The following is a 25,281-nucleotide window of genomic DNA, read 5'->3' on the forward strand; positions in this document are numbered from 1 at the left end:
TCACTCGTACGCGGGCACGATCGAGGGGGCTGTTGCTGTAATGTAAATGTATCGTACCACCTCGTCTCCGACCAATGTACTGTACCGGCAAAGCAATCAACCCAATCAACAGGAAGATGCAATAAATAATCGTCACCGAGCCGGCCGGGTGTCAGATTTCGTTCGGAAGGTAAATACAACGTCACAATGGGAGATTTATATCCAAGCAAGCACTGTCGCAAACAAGGTTTAGTAATCCGAGACCAGTTGTTATGATTAGTTTATTAGTTTGGTCAGCAAACATTAGTTTATTCTATTCCACTTTATTTTTCTAGTGCCTTAAATGGCTAAGAGAAGCGTTAACCTTTTGATGTCGCGTGTGTTCGTGCGATTCGAAAGTCGAACGATCGAGCTTTCTGTAACGGCAGCAGCGTTTTACAGGCACTTAATTGCAAACTTTAGCCAAATTAATTTGTTCAATAAAATGCAATCGAATTAAAAAATCAGGAATTATAAATCATTGCTATACCCCAATCCCTCCAGGGGGGTTGCATTGCCAGCGGTAACAGTTTGATCGATACGAACAGTGGTGGTGCATTTCCAGCGCCTGCACATTCGTCCCAAACAAAGCGCCTTCGCCATTCCCTACTTTCGACGCAGTACTATCATCGGGACACACACACACATTCACATATGATTAGTACATCGTCAATAGTCATGGCAATTAACGTTTAACGGCACCTGTAAAAATTAAACAGTTTGATTAGGGCCATCAAAAGAATCGCGCGGCCTTTATGACACGGGACTGTAGACACTGTGCAGTGCGTTGAGGGGTTTTGGGGTGGCCATGAAGGTGAAGGTGTCCCGGGGGTGGATGGAGTGATATTTTATATTGTCGGTCTGTCGGGAGGGCCAACTCCGGGCGGGGGTATCATTTTCGGATATACGCGAATGCGCCAAGGAATGTGTTCTTGGGGCGAACGGGCGGACGGACTTTTCTGTCTGCGGGTCGGTCACAAACAGGAAGTGGATCGATGCATTGAAGTCACTGTGTTGCCTCGGCGAGGTCATGACTAGCAAAACATTGCCGCGAACGTCCTTGGATGTGCGATGTTTGTTTCTATTTGTTGTTTCTATTTGTGAGGCAACATTGGTTATAGGTGGCTGTATATGCATTTTAGATCCACTTCTTCATATGGAATTGGCAAAGAAAGTCTTTTGAAATTTGTTCTACCAAAATACATTTACATATTTACATACATCTACCAAAATATATTTAATCCAATTTAGTCTCTGTTTAGCTATTTAAATTTGCAATTTAGAAATTCAAACAATTTCAGTTGTTCTATTGTAAATATACAACATGGATATTCTTTAGCACAGGTAAACGACCCACAACTGTGTTTTATTGATTCAAGGCTGTACGATAGAAGCAAATGCTTCTAATGTAGTAACTAACTATGTTAGTTACTATTCGCGGACCGCATTGTTTTGCACAACATTAGTTGAGAGCCATTTAACGTTACTTGTTGGCTAATGGGCGAACGTTTAGATCTCATAACATAAGAAAATTCGAACTAAATTATTTAATTTCTACTCCTTTGTTTTATTGAAGGTTGATTTTCGGTATGAAAAGCCAAAATTACATTATTGATTTAAATTGTGCAAAAAATAAACTATGTCTATACACTTTTTTCCATTTAATCGCGTAGTTTGAAGACCCATGGTTAAGAGAAAACTAATTTAATACTATTAGCCAATTTTTATTTTGTATTGTAGCTGTTTACATTACTCATGAAGATCTCTTTAATTAATTAGATTCAGATCCATTGAAAATACTGGTATAAAGTCTGAGAGATAGACTTAATTTAGTGGACCATTACTTATACATTACACCAGTAGGCGGGGTAGGCATTTTTGATTGCTCTAGCAAGGAAGCCAGTCCTGCTGTATGGGGAAGCTCGGTACCAATGTGGCCTGAACCAGTATGCCGGGTATGCTGTTTAATCGTAAGACTTGAAGGATTTTGCACGAGACCGGCCTAAATAATAATCGGAAACAACAGTGTAACATGTACAACGGCTCAATCAGGGTGGCAAGATGCATAACTACACATTTGTATAGTTTATGTTAATACCTTTCGCTTGATAATATTTACTGGTATCGATAAAGCATTTAAAATGGAAGATTATTATAAATTAGCTGCTATACTTTAACAAACGCGCGTAAAAAAACAATGTTTCGAAGACAAACAATGGAAGATACACCTGTGATAAAGTGGATGAATACGAAAATATTTAAAATAATAAACAAAAGCAACCTTAACATAGTGTTCTCAAAAAGAGCAAAATTTCGACAGAATTCATAAAGCTTCACGAACTCTGTGAGCAATATTGTGGAACAAATGGCTACATTAAGTAAAAGGTGATATCAATATTAATAAGATTTATCATTCGTATTCTCAATTCTATTTGGACTACCTATAGCATCATAATAAAACATTCGTATACAAAAAACCCAACATCCTCATTATTGTTAGAAACTTATTTTTCGAAATGATATGGTAGGAGTTTATGTGTAGCTATTGTTACCGTATCTAAACGCAACCTTTAAATGAATGGTCATTAAACGATAAAAATATAGAGTTTATTTCTTCTATAACGTGGATAAAACACGTAAATCCTCATCAATAAAAGTGTTATTAAAGCTTTCAAATATATTTTATGCTTGTGTGTGTTTTGCTAACAACTATTAATTTTCATGTTTAATTTGCTGTATCTTGAAAAAGTAAAAAACATGTTTTAATGCATATCCACGTAATAAGAATCCCATCTTTTTTCCACCAGCAAAGCAAGAAGGTTACTCAATTTACAGTTTAGTGTCCCACAACTCGATGAATCCGTTAGATAAAAGTGATTTATCAAGCGAGTATCTCTCTTTTCGGTTTGTTTTGAGCAGTGACATCATACTGATACGATAGGCAAAAATCAATCAACCTGAACAAGAAACTTTTTTATGCATTTTCTTTGCGCTTCCTCAGCATAAAACCAACCTCACTACTCCACATTCTCGCAAAGTTCTCATTTTACAACAGACTTCGATTTTACTGTACCCCGGAGGAAACAAGCGGCAAAGAATCTGCACACCACTCCCGATGGTTACGACCCGATGGTGTACCCACCGCGTCAGCAAAAAGGGAGTTTTATTTTCATTTTCTAGCCAAAAATATGCTTTATTACCGCATACCCGATGGTAACAGATTTGCTGCCCCGTTTACCATATCCCGAGGCCTTGTACTTCAAAGGGCGGTACCCTTGTGGGCCCCGTCCTGCGTACCTCTCGTGCGCGCAAACACACACACACAGTAGAAAGGGAAGACTAAACGCTGTTTGTGACCGCTGCTGCGTCGGTGCCTGCGTGTGGAACGGATTCTCGATACCCGGCTCGGCTCCCCTTCCCCTGGATCACCCACACCCACACAAGGATATGTCATAAAGAACCGAGTTGGGGTGTAGAGAAGAATAAAGAAAAAAAACAAAGCACAGAACATAAAACGGCGGACGACGGTTAGGCGATGATGTTGCGCTTGTGGGCCATATTACGGGGCTGTGATTCATGGTGTCGTAATTTCCGCCTTTAGGAGCAAAACAAAGAAAAAAACAAACGACAAACTGGAATATGATTATGATTGCTGCTCCCTTTTGGGTTTTGGGTCGTGGTTTTCATATCGGTTTTTGCTTTACTTGGTGCGCTATAGCTTTTAATGTCGCGAGCGGTCATGCGCACCAGTACACGTTTCAGACTCTCTTTTGGCGTTACATTATTTTTGTATGTTTAAAAAGAAGGGACAACGACATACCTCGTACGAATAATGAATGTCAAAAACACTAAAGAGCTTAAGTCAATCGTCTACGAAATAATTTGTTTTTACAAACCGTTATTTGTACAACCAATTAATACAAAATAAACGTGGATAAGCTATTCGAAAATGACCTTAATTTAAACGCTATTGAATAATAACATTTAACATAACCTAAAATCCATACCACGAGAATACTAATCAGACAGACCTAAATACACAACACCTTATACACCCATGTCAAAACACTTTTTTACTAACTTTGTGTTATTGATTTCATCGTCACTTGATAGAGTGCTAGGGGCCTCTCAGAGCCACACCGACTCTTAACCAGTCCCAGAATAAGTATTTATATGTGTGTGTGTGTCGCAATAGGTTCGCCCAGCGCTTTCCAGAGCATGGAAACGCATATTTAAAGTATCATTTTAGTGCCTGTGCCATAAAACCTTCATCCATTTTCTGCTAATGCAAAGAGCATTAGAATGTCGTTCATCTGCGTTAGTTCTGCGCTCCGCGTGTAGTCCGCGCCGCGTCCGCACCCTTAACCGTCCGTCAAAAACTCTCCCCGGGCTTCATTAGCGCAAATGGGAGTTACCAACCCCCATCGCGCAAGTGCCTTGGCGTATACCGAAACCCGCACATAGAGCGCCACAATCGAGCGTGTTGCTGCGTACATTGCAGTGCGTTTGTCGGGTGGTGTCGGTGAGCTGGTAGCCCGATTCCGTGCAGAATGGGACACCCCGTGCGCTATATTTTCTATTCCCCTCGATGCGGATAAATACGGGTTATTACGAGGGCATTAATCAAACATCATTATCATTGCAGAGACTGAAGGCAGAGAGGCGAAGCAAAAAAAAAATGTCGAGAAGCGTCGGTGATGTGTTTCGCTTGTTCCCGCACACGGCCGCACCGTTTCGTGCTCGAGTTTTTGTTTTGCTCTTCCCAAAATCACACACACCAGCGAACGGGCTGTATTTCTATCTTGTAAGCTTCAGCCCTTCTTTTCCCCCTTCTTTTTCCCACCCCGAAGGCTTTGTTTTTGCTGATTTTGCTCTGATCCTATTACGCCTGGAAGTAGCCGCAGCAGCAGGCCCGTTCTCGCCGCTTTTTGCTTACAGCGTGCGGTAAGCGGCAATGGAGAAAAGAAAGCTAACCTCCAAACAGTCCCGCACTACCTTGGTATAAAAAAGCAGAAGCAGAAGCAAGATGGCAGACACAACAATAGTGGCATCTCGTTCTCGCAAGCGTCGCCAAAGCCGCGTAAGAAAGAGCGCAAACAACTGGCAGAAAAACATGTCCGCTTCGTACAAAGCAACCGAGCAGCCATTGGACGGCTCTGGAAACGCCCACTTTTGCAGGTACACTGCTGCTGCTTTTGCTGCTGCAGCAGAAAGGCAGCACAGCAGCACGGGTACGCAGGCAGACAGGGGCGACGGTAAGGGTTTGAGCACAAACAACGACAGCAAACAATCACATTCGCACACGCATCCCATATCAGTCGAGTTGTGGCAGCCTCTACGACTCGAGCACAGCTAGCAAGCCCAGCGCTGAAGTTTGTTGTCGCTGTGGACATCGTGTCGGCCGGAACGTTGTGTCACTCTCGAATCGCCGCTCAGTGAGCACAGTTCGTGCAGTTGTGTTATTTGTGTTATTGTTTTGGTGAGAATAAAAAATAATACTGCAGTGAGTTTAGCGCATGTGAGTGTTGCTTGTGTTTACGCATGTCGTCACGTATTGCGGTTCATAAAAAATAAACCAACCAAATACTCATGGCATACTGTGTGTGACACACTAGCTGTCCAATGTTTGTTTATGATCGTCAAGATCGACCGTGTAAGTGCGTGTCTGTGTAATAGAAATTCAAATTGTAATTCCTGGTGTTCAATAAAGTGAAGAAAAAATATTACCACAAAAACCACACTGCGGCCTCATTTGTGCAGCCTTCGCAGAAAGACAACAACAACAAAGCGAATGAGTGTGTGTGTGTTGGTGGAGTGATTTGGATTAATTTGTGTTGTGAAATGTGTTAAAACAATGACGCGTGTACTTCAATTTTTGGTGCTGTTGGTGTAGAGCTCAATCCCATCCAGAGTGTGTGCCTGAGTGAGTGGTGCTCACTTGCAGCGCTTACCTTGCGCAGTGGGCGCGTGTCTTGCCAACGGATTAGAAGCGTATCGCGCGCGAAAAAATATAAATAAGAAAAGACGTAGCAGAACTGAACGAAAGCGTCCAAGAGTGATCCCGTGAAGTGTGATCAAGATGGTTTCGTACTACAATCACTTCGCGATGTATCCGAAGAATCACAGCGGCAATCTGCCGTACTCGGCGACGACCGGCTGGTACCCGAGCAACTACCAGCACCAGCCGCCCCATCCGCAGTTCATCGGCGACGGTGAATCGTCGCCCCAGCCCGCCATGTACTATCCCCATCCGCACGTCTTCCACCCGCAGTCCAGCCCGGACTGGAGCAGCCACGAGAACTTCTCCACGCCGCCCCAAACGTCGCTCGGCCTTTCGCACGGCCCGAGCCCGGGTGCGGGCGGTACGGGCAGCGGCGGTTCCGGCGGTGGCAGCGGCGGCATCGGATCCGGAGCACTGCATCTGGGGCAGAACCCGAACCTGCATCACCACCATCACCATCACCACCATGGCAACAATGGCGGCGGAAACGGGGGTGGCGGCGGCAGCGGCGGAAACGCGCACGACCATCTGGCCGATGGGCTGCACAGCATACCGTCACCGCCAATTACCGTGTCCGGGAGCGACATGTCCAGCCCGGGAGCGCCGACGGGATCATCGTCGCCCCAGATTACGCCCCGCCCGACGCCGGTCAAGAGCCCGTACGAGTGGATGAAGAAGCAGTCCTACCAGAGTCAACCCAATCCAGGTTAGTACGGGTCTTCGAGACTTTTTTGCGAATGTTTCCAAAATGTGTTGTTTTTTTTTTAATTCGCATTTGCACGCATAACACGGTTCACGTGATGATTGGCGGAGTGCAGTTGCATGATGCATTTTTTGGGTGTTTCTGTTTTTTCTCTCCCTTTTTTCCATTCCGTTTGCATTTCTGTCTGTAAATGAGTGTGTTTGTGTGTGTTCTGTTGTACATTTAAATTTCCAGTTGGTTTTGCTACAAACATGTGTGAAAAATACGCACAAAAGGAAAGCATGTAAATCGCACGCCAGGCGATAGGTATGTGTTATAAAATCACACCAACTTTTCCCTTTTGATCCGCAAATTCTTAACTTGCCTCAGGCGTAACCAACTCTCTTGCCTGAAAAACCTCATTTACGTTCATTTTTTATCGTTTTGCGCATGTCATGTCGTCGGCTGCGTGCGGCCAATGCGTGTACCCGCAGAACGCAAGACGGACAACCGTACACATTATGCTGCCTTATTTTTATGTTTCCCCCCCCCCTTCCACCTCCTCACTCCACCTTACCAACATAACCCCATCCGGTCTCCGTTCATTTTATGAACCGTCAAACATCATCAGATTTCTTCCCCGTTCTTTCTTCGGCTGAGTATAGGGGGCACGATGGCAAAGAATTTATTACCCAAAACATTCCATAAACCCCTGCTGCGGTCACTATGGTAACTCGCGCGCTAGCAGGATCGGTGCAGCGATATTATAGGAGGAGGAAAAAGAAGGGATGTGCACCAGAAGTGGAAAGCCATCAAATGGGAAGCCATTAAAAATCAAGAACGCTAGCGCTAACGCGAAGCTTCAAGTAGGATGGAATAAATGGATTGATTTATAAGTCTCGTCACTGCATGATCTGTTTTGTTCTTCTCTTCCTCCTGGACTTAGTGGAAGGTTTTTGGGGCGATTCCTGGTGTAGTTCTTTTCTTTTTATCGCAGTTTTTTTATTCTGTTATTTCACTACACGATGCATGCGTACGTTTGTATGTTTTGCCTTTTTAATGCGTTGTTTCCACACTCTTTTGAATGTTTAGCAACGGCATCATTGTTTGCTAAAACGCTATGCAGCGTTACATCACACCATTGGGCCTCTTAGAACTCTACCCAGAAAAGGGAAAGAAACCCTGCGAAAGTGAATCCAGCACTACGGTGTTGGCGTTATATCGATCGTAGTGCAAATGGTGTGTACACACAACACGCAACCACACAAACCAAAATGGTTGCACGAGGAAACTATTGAAGAGGAAACAAAAAAAAAAACAAAAAAAGGATCCACTGCGGGACGTCTCTTGAAGCTGCAGCCCGATGCGAAGGGAAACAGAACCGTTCCGTTACCATGGCGATCGTCAGCCGTTATCGCCGTCGCCATCGCTTTAGATCTTGCACTGTTCTTCACAACTATTGACAGCTGCCGTCAATGCCGTCCCGTTTTTCCCGCTTGCCCTTTCGAGTGCACGCACTGTTGTCCTCCTCCTCCTCACTTCGCCGCTAGGAAACTGCTAGCCTGGAAGAAAACCTTCCGAGAACCGTCGGTACCTTTTCGCAGCTAGGCGACCATTTAGGCGGCTGCACGGCGGAAACGACCCAAAGAAGCCGGCGGCCTCTGGTCTGGTTGCGCTTTCCATTAACACCCCCGGAAATGGGTCCATTTCCATTAGTCCGCGGCTCACAGTAGCTGGCGTTGCCGCTGCCCCTGATTAGCGTCCAATTTCGTTTGCCACTTGCCATTAAACGGCGGCTTTAGAGGTGGGGGAGGGAATTTTTCTGTTTAAACTTTTTAAATTTTCTTCCCTAGTTTGCTCTAGTTCTTCGGTTGGCTCTTCGGTCGGCATGTTTGTTGGTTTCTAAAACAAAATATTTAAGCACGTTCATGTTTTTACTTTCAAACCGATTCTTTTCATACGAAAATTTTGTTAACGTGCTTGTTTATCATTTGTTGCCTTTTGTACTTTTTATCTACTTTTCAATAGTTTTAACATACCTATTTATCGTCCCTATTTAGTTACAATTTTACCGAGTTCCAATCGTACCTAACGTATTGCCCATTGTTTCTCTCCATCTCTTTTTCTCGATGTTATGGTGGATAATGATCTCGCACACTGCGCACACGATATCCCTTATCCACACGCACACCCACACCCATCACACACACACACGCCCAACCCCACAACCAGGAGGCCTTATCAACATCTGCTCGGCACCATCCCTGCAAGACTTCGCTCCGGTGGAATCTGGTGGTATGAACTAAACTTTATTTTTGCCTTTTTGTGTCCATTTTTCTTTTTTCAATTGTTTTGTTTTTGGGAGTGTTCGTTGCAAAAAATTGCATGAGACACAATGATTTCACCTTTGCATGTCTGCATAGCGCTTTTGTTACACTTGGGGAATGGGGAATGAATCGTTTTCCATCAACTTCCCTTATCGAGAACGATCCTACGCCTTCGGGTTCAGTTGTATAGCTGTCCACGTCATCTATGGCTTCCACCACTTCCCAGCAACAAAAACACTGAACTCCATTTTGTAATCGAGTTCCAAATGACGAGACTAATGCCACCGTACGCCCCAAAAATGGATGCACACCGGTGAAGCGAAAACAATAGGGGTAGCTTTTTGCTCCGTTGGCGGTGCTTCTAGGGCAAGACGGATCAACTTCCCTTACTCCTCCCCGCTGTTCAACCATCATCAGTGGCAATGGCATTGCGTTTGAATATTAATTAGGAAATACAACCCGCATCGTTTCCTCTTTTCTATCCGCAACGGCCCTGAACGTTGGCACTGTTAGGAAAGAAAAGCTTCAAGAAGTCACCGTAAAGACATCTAGTAGGCGAGCGAAGGAGCAGCCGCAATACTACTGACTCGGATGTCTAAAATTAAGCCTCCTCTCTCTCTCCCTCTCCCTCCTTCCAAAGCAGAAAGCGAAACACAAACCCTCGAACTCGAAGCGTATCGCGCTATTAATTTATTCGCTTTATGTATATTTTTATGGCATTTAATATTTATGGCTGTCCTCGCCCCCCCTGCACTACCACAATTCCCCCTAAGCTGTGCATTTCTGTGCTAGAAGTAAGAAAACCAAGCAGGAAAACTTGAAGAGACTGGCCACAAGAGGGTAGAAGTAGAAAAGCAGCTCAACCGAGCGAAACCGGGGCGAAAACGGAGAGCAAGCAAACCCAAGCAAGCGCTGAAAAACCAAATCAAATCAAAGAAACCCATTAAACCAGGCGCTACTAGACGGTGACATCGTCGAGTCGTGGTGGAGTTTTCTGGTGTGTATGAGTGGTAGTTGTGTGCGTACGTACAGAGTTGTATGGGTGTGAGTGTGTTGTCTACCGTAAAGAGCCATAGCGAAGCGTTTAAGCGCAAGCAAACTTAGTCCAGAAGACAACTTTGTCGTACCCCGAAATGGCATTATGTGTGGTTCAACCCGATTAATTTGTAAAGATGAAGTGAACGTTGGCGGCCTCGGCAAGGTTTGATATTTGACAATGTTTTAACCTTGGGGTGCTTTTTTGTTTGTTTTGGGACGCTAAATGATGTAACTTTTATCGATTGTTTTAATCGATTGTATGAAAATGTAATATAATCCGTTACTGTACTCTCCAACAGTGTGTTTGCGCTACCATCTACTCCTTTGTCGACTTCAAACCATAATAAATTCCGCTGTTCTCCTCCTCCTTTCACATATGTAAATTACTGCTTCTCACCTTTCACCGTTGCTCTTGCGGTACTTGATATCTACACGCTGCACCTTCTTGCCATGTAATATTTGTAAAAAACACACACTTCAAACCCCAAAAACTTGCGACCCTCTACCTCTTTTTCGTGTTTCGTTGGCTTTAACCAATTAACCGATTGCAAAGCATAAACCACCTCCGGTCTTTACACATTTGTCAAAAAACGATCACAAGAAAAAGAGTTCTAATGATGTTTTTTTCTTCTCTTCCTCTTCTCTTCTTCTTCTTCTTCTTTTGGACCCAATTGCATTTTTTGCAGGAAAATGTAAGTATTTGTGGTCACAAACCTCTCCCCCCGTGCCGGTTGGACATAGCTGGTCCTCGCTGGTTGGTTTCTCCATTTGTTGCGCTCCTTCTGCCCACCACTGCCCCTCTGCCAATGTCCCCGCGAAAACAGAAAAACAGCCAAACCGCTCCTTCCGCAAACACACACACACACATACACACACGCACGCACGCACCCACCCAACCGCAACCTCCTCCGGCGCGATTGTGATACCAAGGTTTGCGCACAGGTAACGCTACAATATATCACTTTTTTTAAACCCGCGAAAAATATATTACAAACACTGTTCTTCCTCTCAACAATCAATTCCTTTGCATGTTTGATGGCTCTTTTTGTGATGTTTACCTTGTGCTGTCGCTTTCAGGGCACAGGTTTTGGGGGGAGGGGACCAGGGAACGGAGAAATAGGGTAGCCAATCTCTCAATCGTATATCATTTCGATCGATTGTTGTGCCCCTCTTTAAGCAACCCTCTTTCAGGAGTTAATGTGCCTTTAGCCTCAAACTCAAACAGCGTAAATTATGCACCATTTACCAACCAGCTTATGTGGGAAGAGCATATAACAACGATGATGTTGTAAATCATCTAACAGAGGTTTCGTTACGGCGATACGCGCTTGGAGAGCTTTACATTGTGTGCAAATTTAAATGCCAATCATCAGCACCAATCTTATCGTTGCGGGGTTTGCTTTTCATCCCAGAATTTGGAAGATGGAATTCCCCCCGGTGGACATGGCACCAAAAAAAAAACAAACGAAGCACAAAAGCACTTACGCAACTGACCGATATTAGAATCAGCAAATCACCATGTCTGTTAGGACTAGGCGAACCGTGCTCCAGCTCTCTTCCGTTCCAGTCACGCCACCGGTACACAGGAACCATCCGTTTGCTCTAATCTTCCCTCGAAATCGTCTCGCACTGCGCAATAATCGATCAAACAAGCGCGCACCAAGCGGTGGGGCGGCCATTTTGTTTCTTACTTGCGTTAGTGCACTCAAATCCCCCTCCCATTCAACCTCCCCCCCCCCTCACCATCGCATACCGAATGATTAATCTCACGCCACCATTCGATTATTGGTGTATTTCGAGGTACACGCTTCTCCCATTGCCCGGTGTTATCATGCCGTTTCGATAGCCGTCATCAGGCCTGTTTGTCGTCATTAAAGTATGGCTATGTGTGTGTGTGTGTTTGTGGGCTTTTTTTGTCGGTCAGCAGCAGTTGCTGCACGCACCAAAATGTGGATCGATCGTGGAGTAAGGAGAGAGAGAGCGAGCGAGAGAAGACGGCGGAATATTTGTCCGCAGTTTTTGGCGTTATCACACTGACAGGGTTGGCTCGATTTGATTAATCGATGTTTTTGCCCCCGATCCGCTTACAAAATCCCCGTTTCACCCATGTACCGCGGGGGGCAGGATCTGTCAAGGTATGAAGGTTCGCATCCGCTCATCGAAGCTATCAATCAAAACTCCCCAAAGCGGTAGTGGTGATCCCTACTAATCGCCCAAAGTTGTGGACAAAATACTCTAAATACACAGATGCCTCTACAAGGGTTTCGATAACTTGAAGAGTTTATGTGCCTATGCTTGAATTTGGCTCTACCTCACACCGGACAGGATGTTGTTATGATAACTGTGTAAAACATACCCCTGTACAACAGACAGACGGTTAAAAAAAGTAAACCAAAAATGGTCAGTTCTTCATTTTTATTCTTATTGTGAGGAAAACTGTTTCTTGAAAGAAAAAACATCACTTAAAATGATCTTTCCCTTCAAAGCTCTCGAAGCCCAAGCGGCCCCGCGGACTAGTTCAATAAAACGTCTCGAACACACATACCCGGCACATCACTATCGGCAAAACACTGCTATTTAGAATGCATTGCTCGAGATCCTAAATAAACACCCCGGTGCATAAGAGAAGTACACAGAGTGTGAGAGAGAGAGGGCGAAAACCCGCGATTTGCATCCAGCACAGGACCGAACCACGGCGTTTTGAAGTGCATGTGTTCCTTCACAGCACACAATTTCTTTGTGCCCTCGAACCCAACTATTTACGAAGGGCCGGATATTTTACAACATAATTGAACCCCCGGTTGTTGCAATTTGCCGACTGGCCATATTGGCCGCCCGGGCGAGTTCAAGGCACACACTGTATGCAAAAAAAGGTTCGCTTCCGGGCACAGACAGACGGCCATGAGCGATAGGGCCCTTGATTTATGTCCACCCCGGCAGTAGGGCTTTCCCACGAACGAACGAACGATACGAAACCCAACCGTGGCCTGAGGAGCAAGCGTAGGTTCTTCTGCAAAAGTGAGCGGTGTCCTTCAGACGAACCGTACACGGTTGATGAGCTTTCGCCTTCAATGCTCAATGTATGTATGTAAATCGCAGTACAAGGCTCGATGGTCCGTAGGCCCCTATGGCCAATAATGAACAGTGGTACATCTTGTCTTCAGAGCCTGCTAAAGACAAGCAACCCCGTGCAAGCATCATTTCATTATCATTTCGAACACCTTCTTCCCAACCAACTAGTTGAGCAGGCTATGGGCAGAGCACGGGTGACAAACGACTATCTGTCATCTATGCGAGGAGGAGGGTGAATGAATATGGGCAAAACGGGACTTTCCGCGGCTCGTTGTCGAGATTGCTGTCGTTCTAAAACGGTCCCGTGGGGAAAATTGTAAAAATTAACCGAGAAGCCGGTTGAGAGATGAGCACGCCCGCGTTGATTTTGGTCGTCCTTCCCCCATTGTCGGAGATGAAATCGTATGGCATCGAATTAAATCGTAACGATAATTGGGTTGGTTGTTTTTCTTTTTTTTTACCCCAAAAATACTCTGAAGTAAGGAAGAATGGAGGATAAGTTAATTTCCTTTTTTTGTAAAATAACAAAAAAAAACTTCTAGAATATTTGCAAACCACATGGCGATGAACAAGCAAAAAGGGTCATCTGCACAATTAAACAACTGTCCAATTTGGGACCTATTTTTTTGTTCCTAGTACGCTCTGATATGCTGCAATTTCTCGCTCTACAGAAAGGATTTTCTGTAGGTACCTCTCACCGAAACGATCAACATTAATATTATCGTAAACGGAGAGACCATAGCAGGCCATCTTCATCCACGTGCAATATAACAGTGATAATAGATTTGTCGTCCATCGCATCGCCACTGACCAGCACGTTGATGTGTTTTTCTTTCCTCGCCTAACCTAGAGCCAGATTTGCCCTACCTCTCTCTCACTCTCGTTCTCGTTCTTGCTTCCGCTCTAGGCATAACACTTTGCCCCGGGGTTATTTTATTCTTTTACAGCACACACTACGGCCATGATCGTAAACATTAGGACGGCATAAATAGTTGGTCCTTAAACGTCTGTAAAGGGACCAGGGAGGAAGCACCATCGGGGCTGGGGTGATCCTGGTGAACGGCGGAAAACACTCACCCGAAATCCATAGCTGCTGCTCCTCTGCGGTGTTTCGGTGTTCCTAAATTCTCTCCTTTCCTTTTACCTCCGAAAACCCTGGTCTTAGGACGTTCTCGATTCGATAAACACACTGAACTTCATAAACTGGGTGATAGAGTTGAGTGCTTCTCTCTGCAGCCACGCTATGTGTGTGTGTGTGTTTGTGTGTGTTTACCAATGTGTTGCCAATGGCAACACCGACCATCTTGTTCTTTCCAAAAACCGTATCGACTTTACGTTCAACCGTTGTCGTCGTGGTCGTCGTTTGTGCCACGATAAAACTGACATTCCGGTGTGTATCCTATATATCGCCGTCGTCGCTTTACGATTGTTTCGTGAGTTGCTGGCTCTTGCAGCGCAATTCCTTACAGTTGATAGTTTTCGAAAGGGGACAACGAAAAAAAAGGTAGTTTCCTGCGACAGTTTATGCTCGAGAGCGCAGGATTAGCGCAGACGTTCGTAGTTAAGTAGTCGTTTGTGGCGTCGCGGGACAATTTATTTATAAACACACACAAAGACACACGTGCTATGATGTGTCCTGGATAGTTTGAGGAGAGCGGTGGGGGGGGGGGTCTGAACACTGTGGGTTTTATTGTTTGTTTTTATTATTCATATAAAACCAGCTCGGAGCAGCACTTGCTAAGGGTGGAGCGATCGTTTCCAGCGGTCACATGTGGGATTGGGGAAGCATAAATTTAAAGACGATTATAATTTGGGAATGGAGCACTTTGCTCTTTGCTTATCTGTAGCAGACAGACATCAGGGAGTGTTGTACTGGATTTACTAAACAAAAAAGCGAGTTTTTGTGTTTAGTTTTTGTTTTTATTTTGGTACATTGGTTATTGTTTCGTTCCAAGTGTACGATATCGCTTAAAACCTACGAAAATGACAACTTTTACCTTCTGCTTGTGGACCACACACAAGCGCAGAGCAACACTCAGAACTCCCACCGTTATTAGCTCAAAACCCCCAGTGTCCTTGAGCTGACCAAATGTTCCTTTTTGTTGATATCTTTATCCACCCGGAACCGTAGCGAAAATTCCCACTGGGTTCCTATCACCCTCCGATGCGCTTGTGTTACGCAACAACCAACCAACACCCCCCACACACGCGAGAGTAAACGCAAACAAATAAACACATCCCTCCCACTGTCCCACTGAAAAATAACAAAAAAAAACCCGAACAAACCGCCCCCCTGCAGCTGTGGGTCAAAACGGACCCCGGGCGACCAACAAGCCAACACAAGGTGATATGATGAATGGATGAGATCCTTGGCCCTACCAGCGTGAGCGCATTTTTGTCCCACTGTCTGTTTGTGTGAGTCCTTGTTCTGTGCTGCTGTCAACACCCGGAAATATTGTCCATGGGACACACACACACAGAAGCCACAATGTTTGGGCAAGCCGCAAATCCCAGAGAACGCCGGCAACTGAGCACAAATGTGCGTATGACAAATGTTTCCCCCGGGAGTGCGTAACAAATGAAGTGATACAACACGTCCATTATCGCTGCGGGAGTGGGATGCACAACCAACCTTGCCATCCTGTTGCATTTCACTTCCAGCCCAGGGAAATGGGCCTTTTTTCTCCCAACTCCGGTGCGCCCAGTTATGAGGGTGATGATTTGAAGGAATCATGTCTTTAAATTGTCACATGTATTACGTTCTGTAAATGGTGATTGGTGAATGTCCCTGAGCGGGGCCGTCCGATCGTCCTCAACATCTCAATTCTCAACATCTTACACCGGTAAAAGAAAGCATCCCGCATAGAAAGGTCCTGCCACTGGTCTTGCCAACAGCCAGCCCCTCCAGTAATCGATTACGATCGGCAGGACAATAAAAAGAAAGCAAATAGCAGTACAGGTAGAAGAGGCCTTTCCACTGCCCCCGACACATCCCAATCGTTGCGTCTAGCTGTAAAAGGAAAGAGACCGTGAGAGAGAGAGAGAGATAGAGAGAAGAACAACACACACCCAACCTTGCCCGCGGATCCCGTTATATATGGCCCAAAATAAAAATTGATATCCATTATTATATTGATATTTATCATAAAAGTATTAATGCTTTTATTGCCGCTAGATTACGGAGTAATTATTTACGATGCGCCGAGATTCCGGTGGGGTCGCCGGTTGCGACTTTCGAAGAATACTCCCTACACACACACACAGACACACACTCACAAACACAAACATGCGATAGATAGGGTTGAAGGGGAGGGATAAGGGGACTTGGCGGGGTATACACACACACTTACAAATGCATGTGAGTGTGCTTTTCCTTCTAAGACTTGTGGCAGTGGTTGCTTGGACTTCCCAACCCGTGTCGTGTCGTTTGCCTAATCCTACAAAAGAGGGGATATGGGTTTGATAAAGAAGACCCAACTTCTTGACCTCCCCTTACTCACCTGCACTCCCACTACCGTTCATGGTTGGGCGTCTACACCGGATACACCCTGAAACTGTATCCGATCGATAAGGAGGAGGCCTGTGAACGATGCTTCCGTCCCAAAACCACCCCAAACCACGTCAGACACTGTGACCACTGTGGCCACCGTCCCCAGACCACACAGACAGATAGGATTGGGAGAGAGAGAGAGAGAGAGAGAGTCGGGAGGGGTCGGTCCAGCCCCATCGAGAACTCCCTTTGATGTTGCTTTGACGCTTGTTGTTGAGCTTGGATAAACAGGAGCAGCACAACATCAAACGGCGAACCTGCCCGGAGAGGGCATTTCGGTAAAAGGTAAATTTGGTTGTTATCCGCACGGATTACCCGGGGCCGCTTTTGTCGGTTTCGGCATTACCCGGGGCACCTGGGTGTGCGTGTGTGTGTGTGTGTGTGCCCGGTAATCCATTTGTCAATCAATATTATCAATCATCGTCGTATGGGGCTGCTTCCCCCCCTTTTGCCCGCTTTACTATGGCTGCGCGACTGGGCGGCTTGCTTTGATTTTCATCCGATTTGGAGTGCATTTATTTTGTACTTTTTTGTGTTGCTCTCAACTCTCCCAAAAGATTCAAATAACGGACGGTTTTGCCTCAGATTTGTTGGTTTGGGCTTTATTTGGAATTGGCAAAAAAAGGTGAAAAATTCGCTTGCGCACTGTCACTTCACGTGCAGTGTGGATTAAAGCAGGGAGAAAAGCAGGGGCCCTGGGGGCAATATTTGCGCATGGATTTGGCCAGCAAAGCCCGTTACGTTTGATGAAATTGCCGACTCTAGGCTAGTCTCTGTGTTTCGAAGCAATCTCGAGAAGAAGATCCATTCATTCGCGTTTTTCTATTGCGGTTATTACGGCTGCGGTGCAATTTGAAAGTTTGTGCCATTGTCCAACGAGTACGCTACACCATCAAAAGTAACTTGCGCTACACACCTAGGTAACGGGTTTATGCTTTTTTGCTGTTGTACTTGGACACTTTCCACAGCCAATTTCGCACGGTGACGGCTGTCTAGCCATATAAAAAAGCAGCAATTGCGCCATTCGCTGCGCCTAACAGACGCAACTGCTGCTGCAATTGCAGTCGTTACGGAACAACAATTGATTTTCCAACCATATACAACTTTACGGTGTCTGGAAGGATTAAGCCATCAATGATCACCACCAAAACGGCGCAACGATGGAGACAACAACAAAAAAGAGAAGGGCCCATCGGTGTTGGCCGGCAGTGATGCCATGCGGGAAAGTTAAAGCACATGCGCAGGACGGCGTTTTAGAAGCCACCGAACCGTCCAGGCACCGGAGCGGCCATCACTTTGAGGTCACCGATGAAAGGGTTATTTTCCGTTATCATGGATTAATGCGCTGGCCGGTGTTTGCTTTGAAGTGTTGCGCACCGTCACCGTTTTCGGGCGTGCGGGCCCGCTCAAGACGTGTCTTTCTAATGCCGGCGGCACGAATTTCTACGCTCTGTCTGCCTGGGCAGAGTGATAAAAGGAGAAAACGGAATAAAACACCGTTACAACATTCGCAGTTCCGTCTTGTGGTAATGTTTTGCATTTAATTTAATCTTGCTGTTCGTCACTTCCTTCTCGTGTAATTTAACTGTTTAACCAATTCAAAGAAACCCCCGCAACAAAGAAATGAAAAAGCATGTGTGTACCTTCAAGACTGCACAGTATCCGGTTCGATTAGTAATCGGAATTTGGTACCTAACGCGAGAGATAGGTGTACCAGTTGCGGCCGGCCCGCTTTCGCAACCTAGACCTAAATACGATCGTTTCCCCTTGCATGTGACGGGGATGGTTTCCTCCAGGAAACCGGGGAAGAGGCTTTGTTTTTGCTCAACAATGCGCGCAATGCTTCATGTGTGTAAGGGGTAATCTGTCAGATAGAGGGCACACGAGCAATTAAAATGAAGCAGCAGCAGCTCGCAGCAGCAGCATGGCAGACCCACACTCGCACAGGTTATCTTTATGTCGGCCATATTAAAAAAAGCCCCAACAACGCCGATAATGAAGATACGAACCGGGGACGTCCCGGGCATGGGAAGGCAGGGATGGAAGTGGGAAGAACTTATCTGTCTACGCTTGTCGCCCCGTAGACATCTCCCGGCTTGTCACCTTCTCCGAGCCTGCATGTCAACGTGGACCAACATGTGCGTCGTAACTTCGAAATAACAACAACAACAAAACTTCTAGAACCTCATTTCTGTCGTTTTGGGCGCATTCACTTCCTTTCGGATTGCGCATTTCCATTCAAACAAATCCCAAGGTGAATAGAATGGCTTTTTAACGGTGTCCTTGGCTCAATAGCTATCGATCACGTGGCGCATCAAGCGAGCAAAGTAGGCTGTAAAGATATTTTTTGGGATCACCACCATTACCAACACCAACCAGCCCATCGGCCCCCGTATTCTACGAAACTGTAGCAATGTTTACTTCGATGGGAGAAAAAAAAACGAACCACCTATCTTAGACGCGAGATGGACGAGATAAGATCAGTTGCGAGATGGGGCTGCACCCTGCAAGACTGCGGGATAATACACGATCACGCGTCGTATACACGTCGTACACCGCCGCCGCCCCGGGGTAACTGTAATCTGCGTCAGTCTGCCCACAGTTTCTAGCAAGCCCACGGGTGGATGATGAGAGGGAACGGAGCGAACCACCCCGGGCTACGCAAACAACCAAACGAAGGCTTATCACGCGAGCAGTGGGTTGGGGTTGCTGGCAGCAAAAACCGGCCAGGGGACGGACGACAAAACCGACCGTTTGAGGAGCGAATAGATCACGCCAACCTACCAACCAAAGAGGTGTAGTATGCACGCATGCGCATGTGTTACCGTTCCGTTTTGGAACGACGATGATAGTTAAATATTGACTCACGTACAGCCCACGAAAGCGAAGCCGGCGCGAGGAACGCCACGGCTGGATATCTCTCCGTTGTGTTTGCGTGTGTGTGTGTGTTTTCCGGACGAAGTCCTCGCCTTTGGGGCCGCCGGGAAGTCATAACACGCTTGTTAACACGAAAATGAGTTGTCATTAGCAATTACTTATTGACACATTCGCCGCCGCCGCCGCCGCCGCCGCCGGGTTCAGGTTGCGCCATCTACCTGGCGCGCTTACGATAAGAAGCGAAAGTCATATACACACCCGCGCCTCATTTTTTCACCTTCTTTTTCACCTCTGTGCTCTTGCTGTGTTGATAGTTTAACAAAGTGTTCTAATTTCTTCTTTCTTTTTTTTCACCCGTTCCATTTTACCACAGGGAAGACACGCACGAAAGACAAGTACCGGGTGGTGTACACCGACCAGCAGCGGCTCGAGCTGGAGAAGGAGTTCCACTACACGCGCTACATCACGATCCGCCGGAAGGCCGAGCTGGCCCAGAACCTGCAGCTGTCCGAGCGGCAGGTGAAGATCTGGTTCCAGAACCGTCGCGCCAAGGACCGCAAGCAGAAGAAGAAGGCCGAAACGGGCAGCGTGGGCGGCGGCATGGGCGGACTCGGCGGTGGCCAGTCGCTGGTGGCAGCGCACGCCCAGGGCCACAACCCACACGGTGGGGCGGCCCAGTCGATGTCGGCCCTGCTGGCGGACACGAAGCCGAAGCTCGAACCGTCGCTACACCTCTCGCACCTGCACCAGATGAGCGCGATGAGCATGGGCATGGGCTCGATGGGGCTGCACCATCACCATCCCGGCCACCATGCGGCACTGCACGCGCACCTTGGCGTGCCGACCTCGCAGCACCATCAGCTGAACCAGGCGGCAGTGGCAGCGGCCGCCGCCTCACAGGTGCCTCCGACCTCGCTCAGCATAATGTGATGTGGTGGTGTGGAGATGGCTCTCGCTCACTGAAGGACGCGCAAAAGGTGTGCAACATGTCGGGTGTTGCTGTTGTTTTTTTTATTTCTTATTTATTGCCTGCCCAACATACACACACAACGAACGGAGCACGGAGCAGAAACGAAGCCTTACTACCCAAGATGCACCTCTGAGCGCACCAGCGTGACCTCGGGGGCAAGAACATGGATGAGCGCAGCTGAATGCGAGTTCTAAGCTGTAAAAAGCTCACAAACAGCCTACAAATTCCTGGTTCTTGTAGCGCGTACGTTGCACTATAATAACGGCGCGCGGCACTCTTTGACCTTCGGTTTTTTATGGAAAGAATGCGCCGGTTGCTATGGTGGGGAGAAGAAATCGAAGATGCTGGGGCAAATCTCATCGTCTAGTTCTAGGGGATGGGGGGATTATAGACATCGTAACCTGTGTGTGCAGTGTGCAGTTGATCTTTGATGAGCAAGTTCTTAGCTTCAAACCTACACAGAAACGGCTATCGTTCGAGAAGAACCAGCAGCGAGAACTGAATCAGGAGAAGAAAAAAAACACAACGGAAAAACCAGAGCAAATGGTGCCGGTTGCGGCTAGGAAGAAAACCACAAAACCTTCGTAACATTTAATTCACGTGCAATGTATAAAACAAGAAAATAAGATATACTTTTTAATCTAAACGTTAGCTTAATACCGCGAGAAAGAGAGACAGCGAAAGGAGAACTACCACTAGCAGGAAACCGGGCTGAGGAAAAGGCAGGCAGTATAGCAGGAAGCCAAATGCCATGGTTTCGCTGGAGTATTATTAAACCTATTATAATAATTCTAATTATTATTGTATTATTATTACAAACGCTGGTAGCAGAAGGCAGGGCACACATCTAGCCCCGGGCGGCCGAGATCGAGTTTGCTTGACCACCCGGTTCAGATTAACGGGGCTGTAGTTAAGCCACGAAACGCTGTGTAATGTATAGAAGAGCCGTGTAATTGGGGAAGGGAAGAGAGCGTACAAGCTTGAGGTGGCGTGTTATAGCTGGTAATATTGGATGTTTCTGTCGACTTGTGGAGGAGTGCGCGCTTAATGGGCGAAGGAAGTGTGTTGACTTCCAGTTCGTCGCTTGCCTACCGGCCTGCAGCCTCTACAGAGTCGTACAGCACGTTCCAATACTTATGTTTACTAAACTTTTTTTGAGATTCATCTCTAAGAGATAGTGCTGCGTTTGTGAAAGCAGCTAGAGAGAGCGAGAGAGAGGAAAAGAGAGATAGAAGTTATGAAGATGAAATTAGGCGACTATAATAAGCAAAATCTGCATCGCGAGCGTGTTAGTGAAATATTGTATGAAGAAAAATGAAAATTGAACAAAATTACAAAAACACAACAAAAAAACAATTGTAAACACACCTACACACAAAAAGAACCAACACTTCGATTGAACAGTAGCGACTCACGATGCAACTCAATAAAGTATAAATTCTGTAGTAACAAGAGCAAAAATTGTCGATTTTTTTTTTGTTGTAATTTAATTCCTCCCTTTCGTGTTCGTTGTTGGAGAGTGGTAAACGCGGCTAGATTAATAGCACGCTACTACCGAAGGTTTTGAAGGTTTGGTTGGCATTTTGTTTCCCGTTCACTGAACTAGTAAAGGCTACCCTTGCCTTGGCCTTTATCGATTATCTCCCGCGGCCTTCGGGGAATCGGGCCCGTTCATCATCATCGAGCGCGTCTGTTCCATGGTGAAAGTTTCCATTTTCCACACACACGCACTAGTGCACATGAACAAAAGTTCCCCACAGTAGGCTACGGCTAGACGGACGGTAGAGCGCTACAAGACCTAGCCGCCATTTTGTTCGGCGGGGGGATTATGTTGTTTCTTCGTCTCCATCCTTTTCTCCAATCTCTAGCGTCTTTAATCTTGAGCCGAGCTACCATTCCGTGGTTATTCGAAGGAATCCTAGCCGCGGCTAGCTCTGTGAAGGCATTTAATTGTGGGTGAGTTTTTCTTATTGTTGTTGTTGTTGTTGTCTGCCCCTCTTACTCGATCTACTCTCTTCTGCTCCAGTTGGATCCAGCGGCCTCGCGGTCGGTTCGGAGTTTGCCGCCGCTGCTGCTGCTGCTGCTGATGCAGTCCAAACGAAGAAGGTGCTAATAGTTTCACACACCGGTGAGAATTAATTGGTACGCATTCCGATAGTTCCCACGGTAATTGCACGGTCGGGTACGGGTTGGTATTTCGGACTCGGAGTAGTGAAAAACCGTAGCGCGCCTCGCGCACAATAACGAATGGCATTGAGAGAGTCACTGGCAAGAGTGATCACACTGGCCACTATGGGTGACAGGGACGATGGGCGATGGTGAGCAAAATAGCGAAACCTTCACTGCAAGGCCTACTTTACTGCGTCTGGTCCGAGCCTAGTGACTATGGTGGTTGCACAATGTAAGCGCATGGAAGCTTGATGAATTGGCGCGATGGCGGTCACACGTACTCTAAATTCCGCAAGCAGAAGTGCACGGGGGTGTAAAAAATGGTGTTGAAATACAAACGGGAATGTCAGTCTTGTTGTACGAAAGTGTACAGTACATGTCTATCGTCCTAAAACACCTGTTCGATGTTTTGCTTTACCTTCTTAAATAATTCCAAAAAGTGTGAGTGTTTTTTTGAATAATCATTAAATTTCGGATAATTTTTGTTTAGTCTTTTTGTTTTTTTTTTTGTTTAGATTAAATAAATGTCCCGTTTTGAATACAACAATACATAAAACAAAAATTCATGTCAGCTCATTTTGAAACATTTCCAATCAATAGATATGTATGTTAGGAAAAATGATAAATTGAACATTTTTTTCAAGAACAGCCGTTTCAGCTCCAAACCTATACGTAACTGGTACGGATTAGACTAAAATATACTGTATATGAGATTGTAAAGTCAATTTCAAACTTGTATATGGCAGTACAACGCAACTGTAGGACGAATTCGCTTCATTCAGGAGTTCAAAAGATTGAAATGACTCAATGCTTTGTGCTTTATTTGATGCCTTAAGACTAGCTTAAGACTAAGCATGATTTACGTATAGGCCTTGTAGTGTGACTTACGCTCAAAGAAGCTTATTTTAAGTTATAATAAATATGATTTTTTAATTAGCTTATAGTTAGCAATGTAGCTTAAAATACACCCAAAACCACAGTGCATTCATCAACAGTATTTAATGAAATATAGAAACTCAATGGAAGGTTAAATTAAGCATCAGTTCACTGTGTAAGTTGAAGTTATGTCTATAAATACAATCCCATGAATTGGTTTTGGATGAGTGAACAGCCAGTTTACGAAGTGAAATGATGCTTAATAAGTAAAAATCGTTTGAAAAATCAAAAGAAAATCCACTCAGTAGGAGATTAATTGAATGTATGAATTTGCTAACAATTGTATTTAATAAGCACACGAATAAATGGTTAAGGAAAAAGACAAAATGACTAAATGTAGTACGCTATGCCTTCCAAACAGCAGATTTTGCCTCAGCAGAACTTTGCTTCCTAGGCATAGTAGCCTATGCCTTCTGACAAAATAAATAGTTCTTAGTTAACCATCAAACGAGCAAGTTGACTTTTATTTGCTCTCCGTTTGAACTGTAACACTAAACAACATTACTGTTTTCCCCAAAGTGTATGAAGACCACAAAGACTGTTTTTAATGACCAAATTTGAACGTCACTTTTTGACAGCATGGGTTTTCCCAAACAAGCTTTTTGGCGACTTGCCCAATACACATAAAATCTTAAAATCTTCGTAATTTGCACTGAAATACCTTAAAAAGCACACAAAATATTTCATATTATAAGCTAAACCAATTCTGAACTAATTTAAATCCATTTTTGGATCAAAATATTGCCGTCGATGAGGACACCAATGTGTACTACGTATGTGTTGCCAAGAACACCAATGTTGCCATTCTGTCAAAAGGAGCTTTTTTTGATTCCGAAATTAGTTGTCAATTTGTATGGGACGAGACCACCTGGTCTTCATACACTTTGGTTTTCCCAAAGAGAAACAAACTGTTCATATTTCATTCATAGTGAAATAAGCTCTGCTGCTATCAATTATACTCCAAAGTGTTACCCCTTCCGTCATCGGAAGAAACAGATTATCTCAACCATCAAACAGGATCTTCAAAATTTCGCCACACTGCTTCTTACCAGAACATCCTGTTTGATCGGTGTCAAGGTTTAGCTTCTAGCTCCACAAATTCCAAGAACGACTTCGTATTTCCAATGGAAAGAAGAAGACAACAGAATGTCTTAATTCCGTCACAAACCAGCCCCAACCGTTCAATCTACTTAAGCAGTGCTGTAAAACGTTGCGCTAATCCAAATCCGTTTCCTTCTTTGTCAATAAATCAGTCATGGTTGGAAAAGCAAAACAAAAAGCAAAAAAAAAGTTTATGCGAACCAAACTTAACAAGCCACGACTACAAACTCCGTTCCAAAACGGCCCAAACGGGCTTGAAACGGGGTTTTGTTCTCTCCTTCTACCGGATTTGCTTCTTTCCCAGCTTTTGCTTTAATTTAAACTCCCAACTGGTTCGTGCGGTTCCGGAATCAGGCCAACTACTACTACACTCCAAACCAAAAACCCTCTGTCTACCCTGATTTACATTTTTGTGCAACAAAATAGTACGAAGCAAAAAGTAGCAACCACCGTTCACTTCTTGTTCACGACTGTTGTTGCTAAAGCCCGCCAGTCAAAGCATGCCATTCCAGGGGCCGCCGTGCCAACTAGATCGCTGCG

General features: G+C 45.4%; 1 protein-coding gene and 1 long non-coding RNA gene across 6 annotated transcripts; one reads left to right on the forward strand and one right to left on the reverse strand.

Annotated features, from left to right (window-relative positions):
- Positions 1-5,252: 5,252 nt before the first annotated feature.
- Positions 5,253-21,989, forward strand: LOC120902616 (homeotic protein caudal). 3 transcript variants are annotated; one of them, XM_040311483.1, is made up of 3 exons: positions 5,253-6,725; positions 8,934-8,996; positions 19,939-21,989. In XM_040311483.1, the coding sequence occupies exons 1-3, from the start codon at positions 6,098-6,100 to the stop codon at positions 20,493-20,495; spliced, it is 1,248 nt and encodes a 415-aa protein (XP_040167417.1). In that variant the 5' UTR covers positions 5,253-6,097; the 3' UTR covers positions 20,496-21,989. The 3 variants fall into 3 exon arrangements, with proteins under 3 accessions (XP_040167417.1, XP_040167418.1, XP_040167419.1); XM_040311484.1 differs by lacking the exon at positions 8,934-8,996 and adding an exon at positions 10,753-10,758 and having other exon boundaries at positions 5,257-6,725; XM_040311485.1 differs by lacking the exon at positions 8,934-8,996 and having other exon boundaries at positions 5,285-6,725.
- Positions 21,982-25,083, reverse strand: LOC120902617. Of its 3 annotated transcripts, none has more exons than XR_005739445.1 (3): positions 24,943-25,083; positions 22,538-22,986; positions 21,982-22,469 (listed from the first exon to the last, which is right to left on the reverse strand). It is a non-coding gene; the product is annotated as an uncharacterized LOC120902617 (long non-coding RNA). The 3 variants fall into 3 exon arrangements; XR_005739446.1 differs by lacking the exon at positions 24,943-25,083 and adding an exon at positions 24,690-24,936; XR_005739447.1 differs by lacking the exon at positions 24,943-25,083 and adding an exon at positions 23,123-23,314.
- Between the last annotated feature and the right edge of the window lie 198 nt (positions 25,084-25,281).

Source organism: Anopheles arabiensis, chromosome 3 (assembly GCF_016920715.1).
Source record: "Anopheles arabiensis isolate DONGOLA chromosome 3, AaraD3, whole genome shotgun sequence".
In the NCBI taxonomy this organism is placed as follows: Eukaryota; Metazoa; Arthropoda; class Insecta; order Diptera; family Culicidae; genus Anopheles; species Anopheles arabiensis.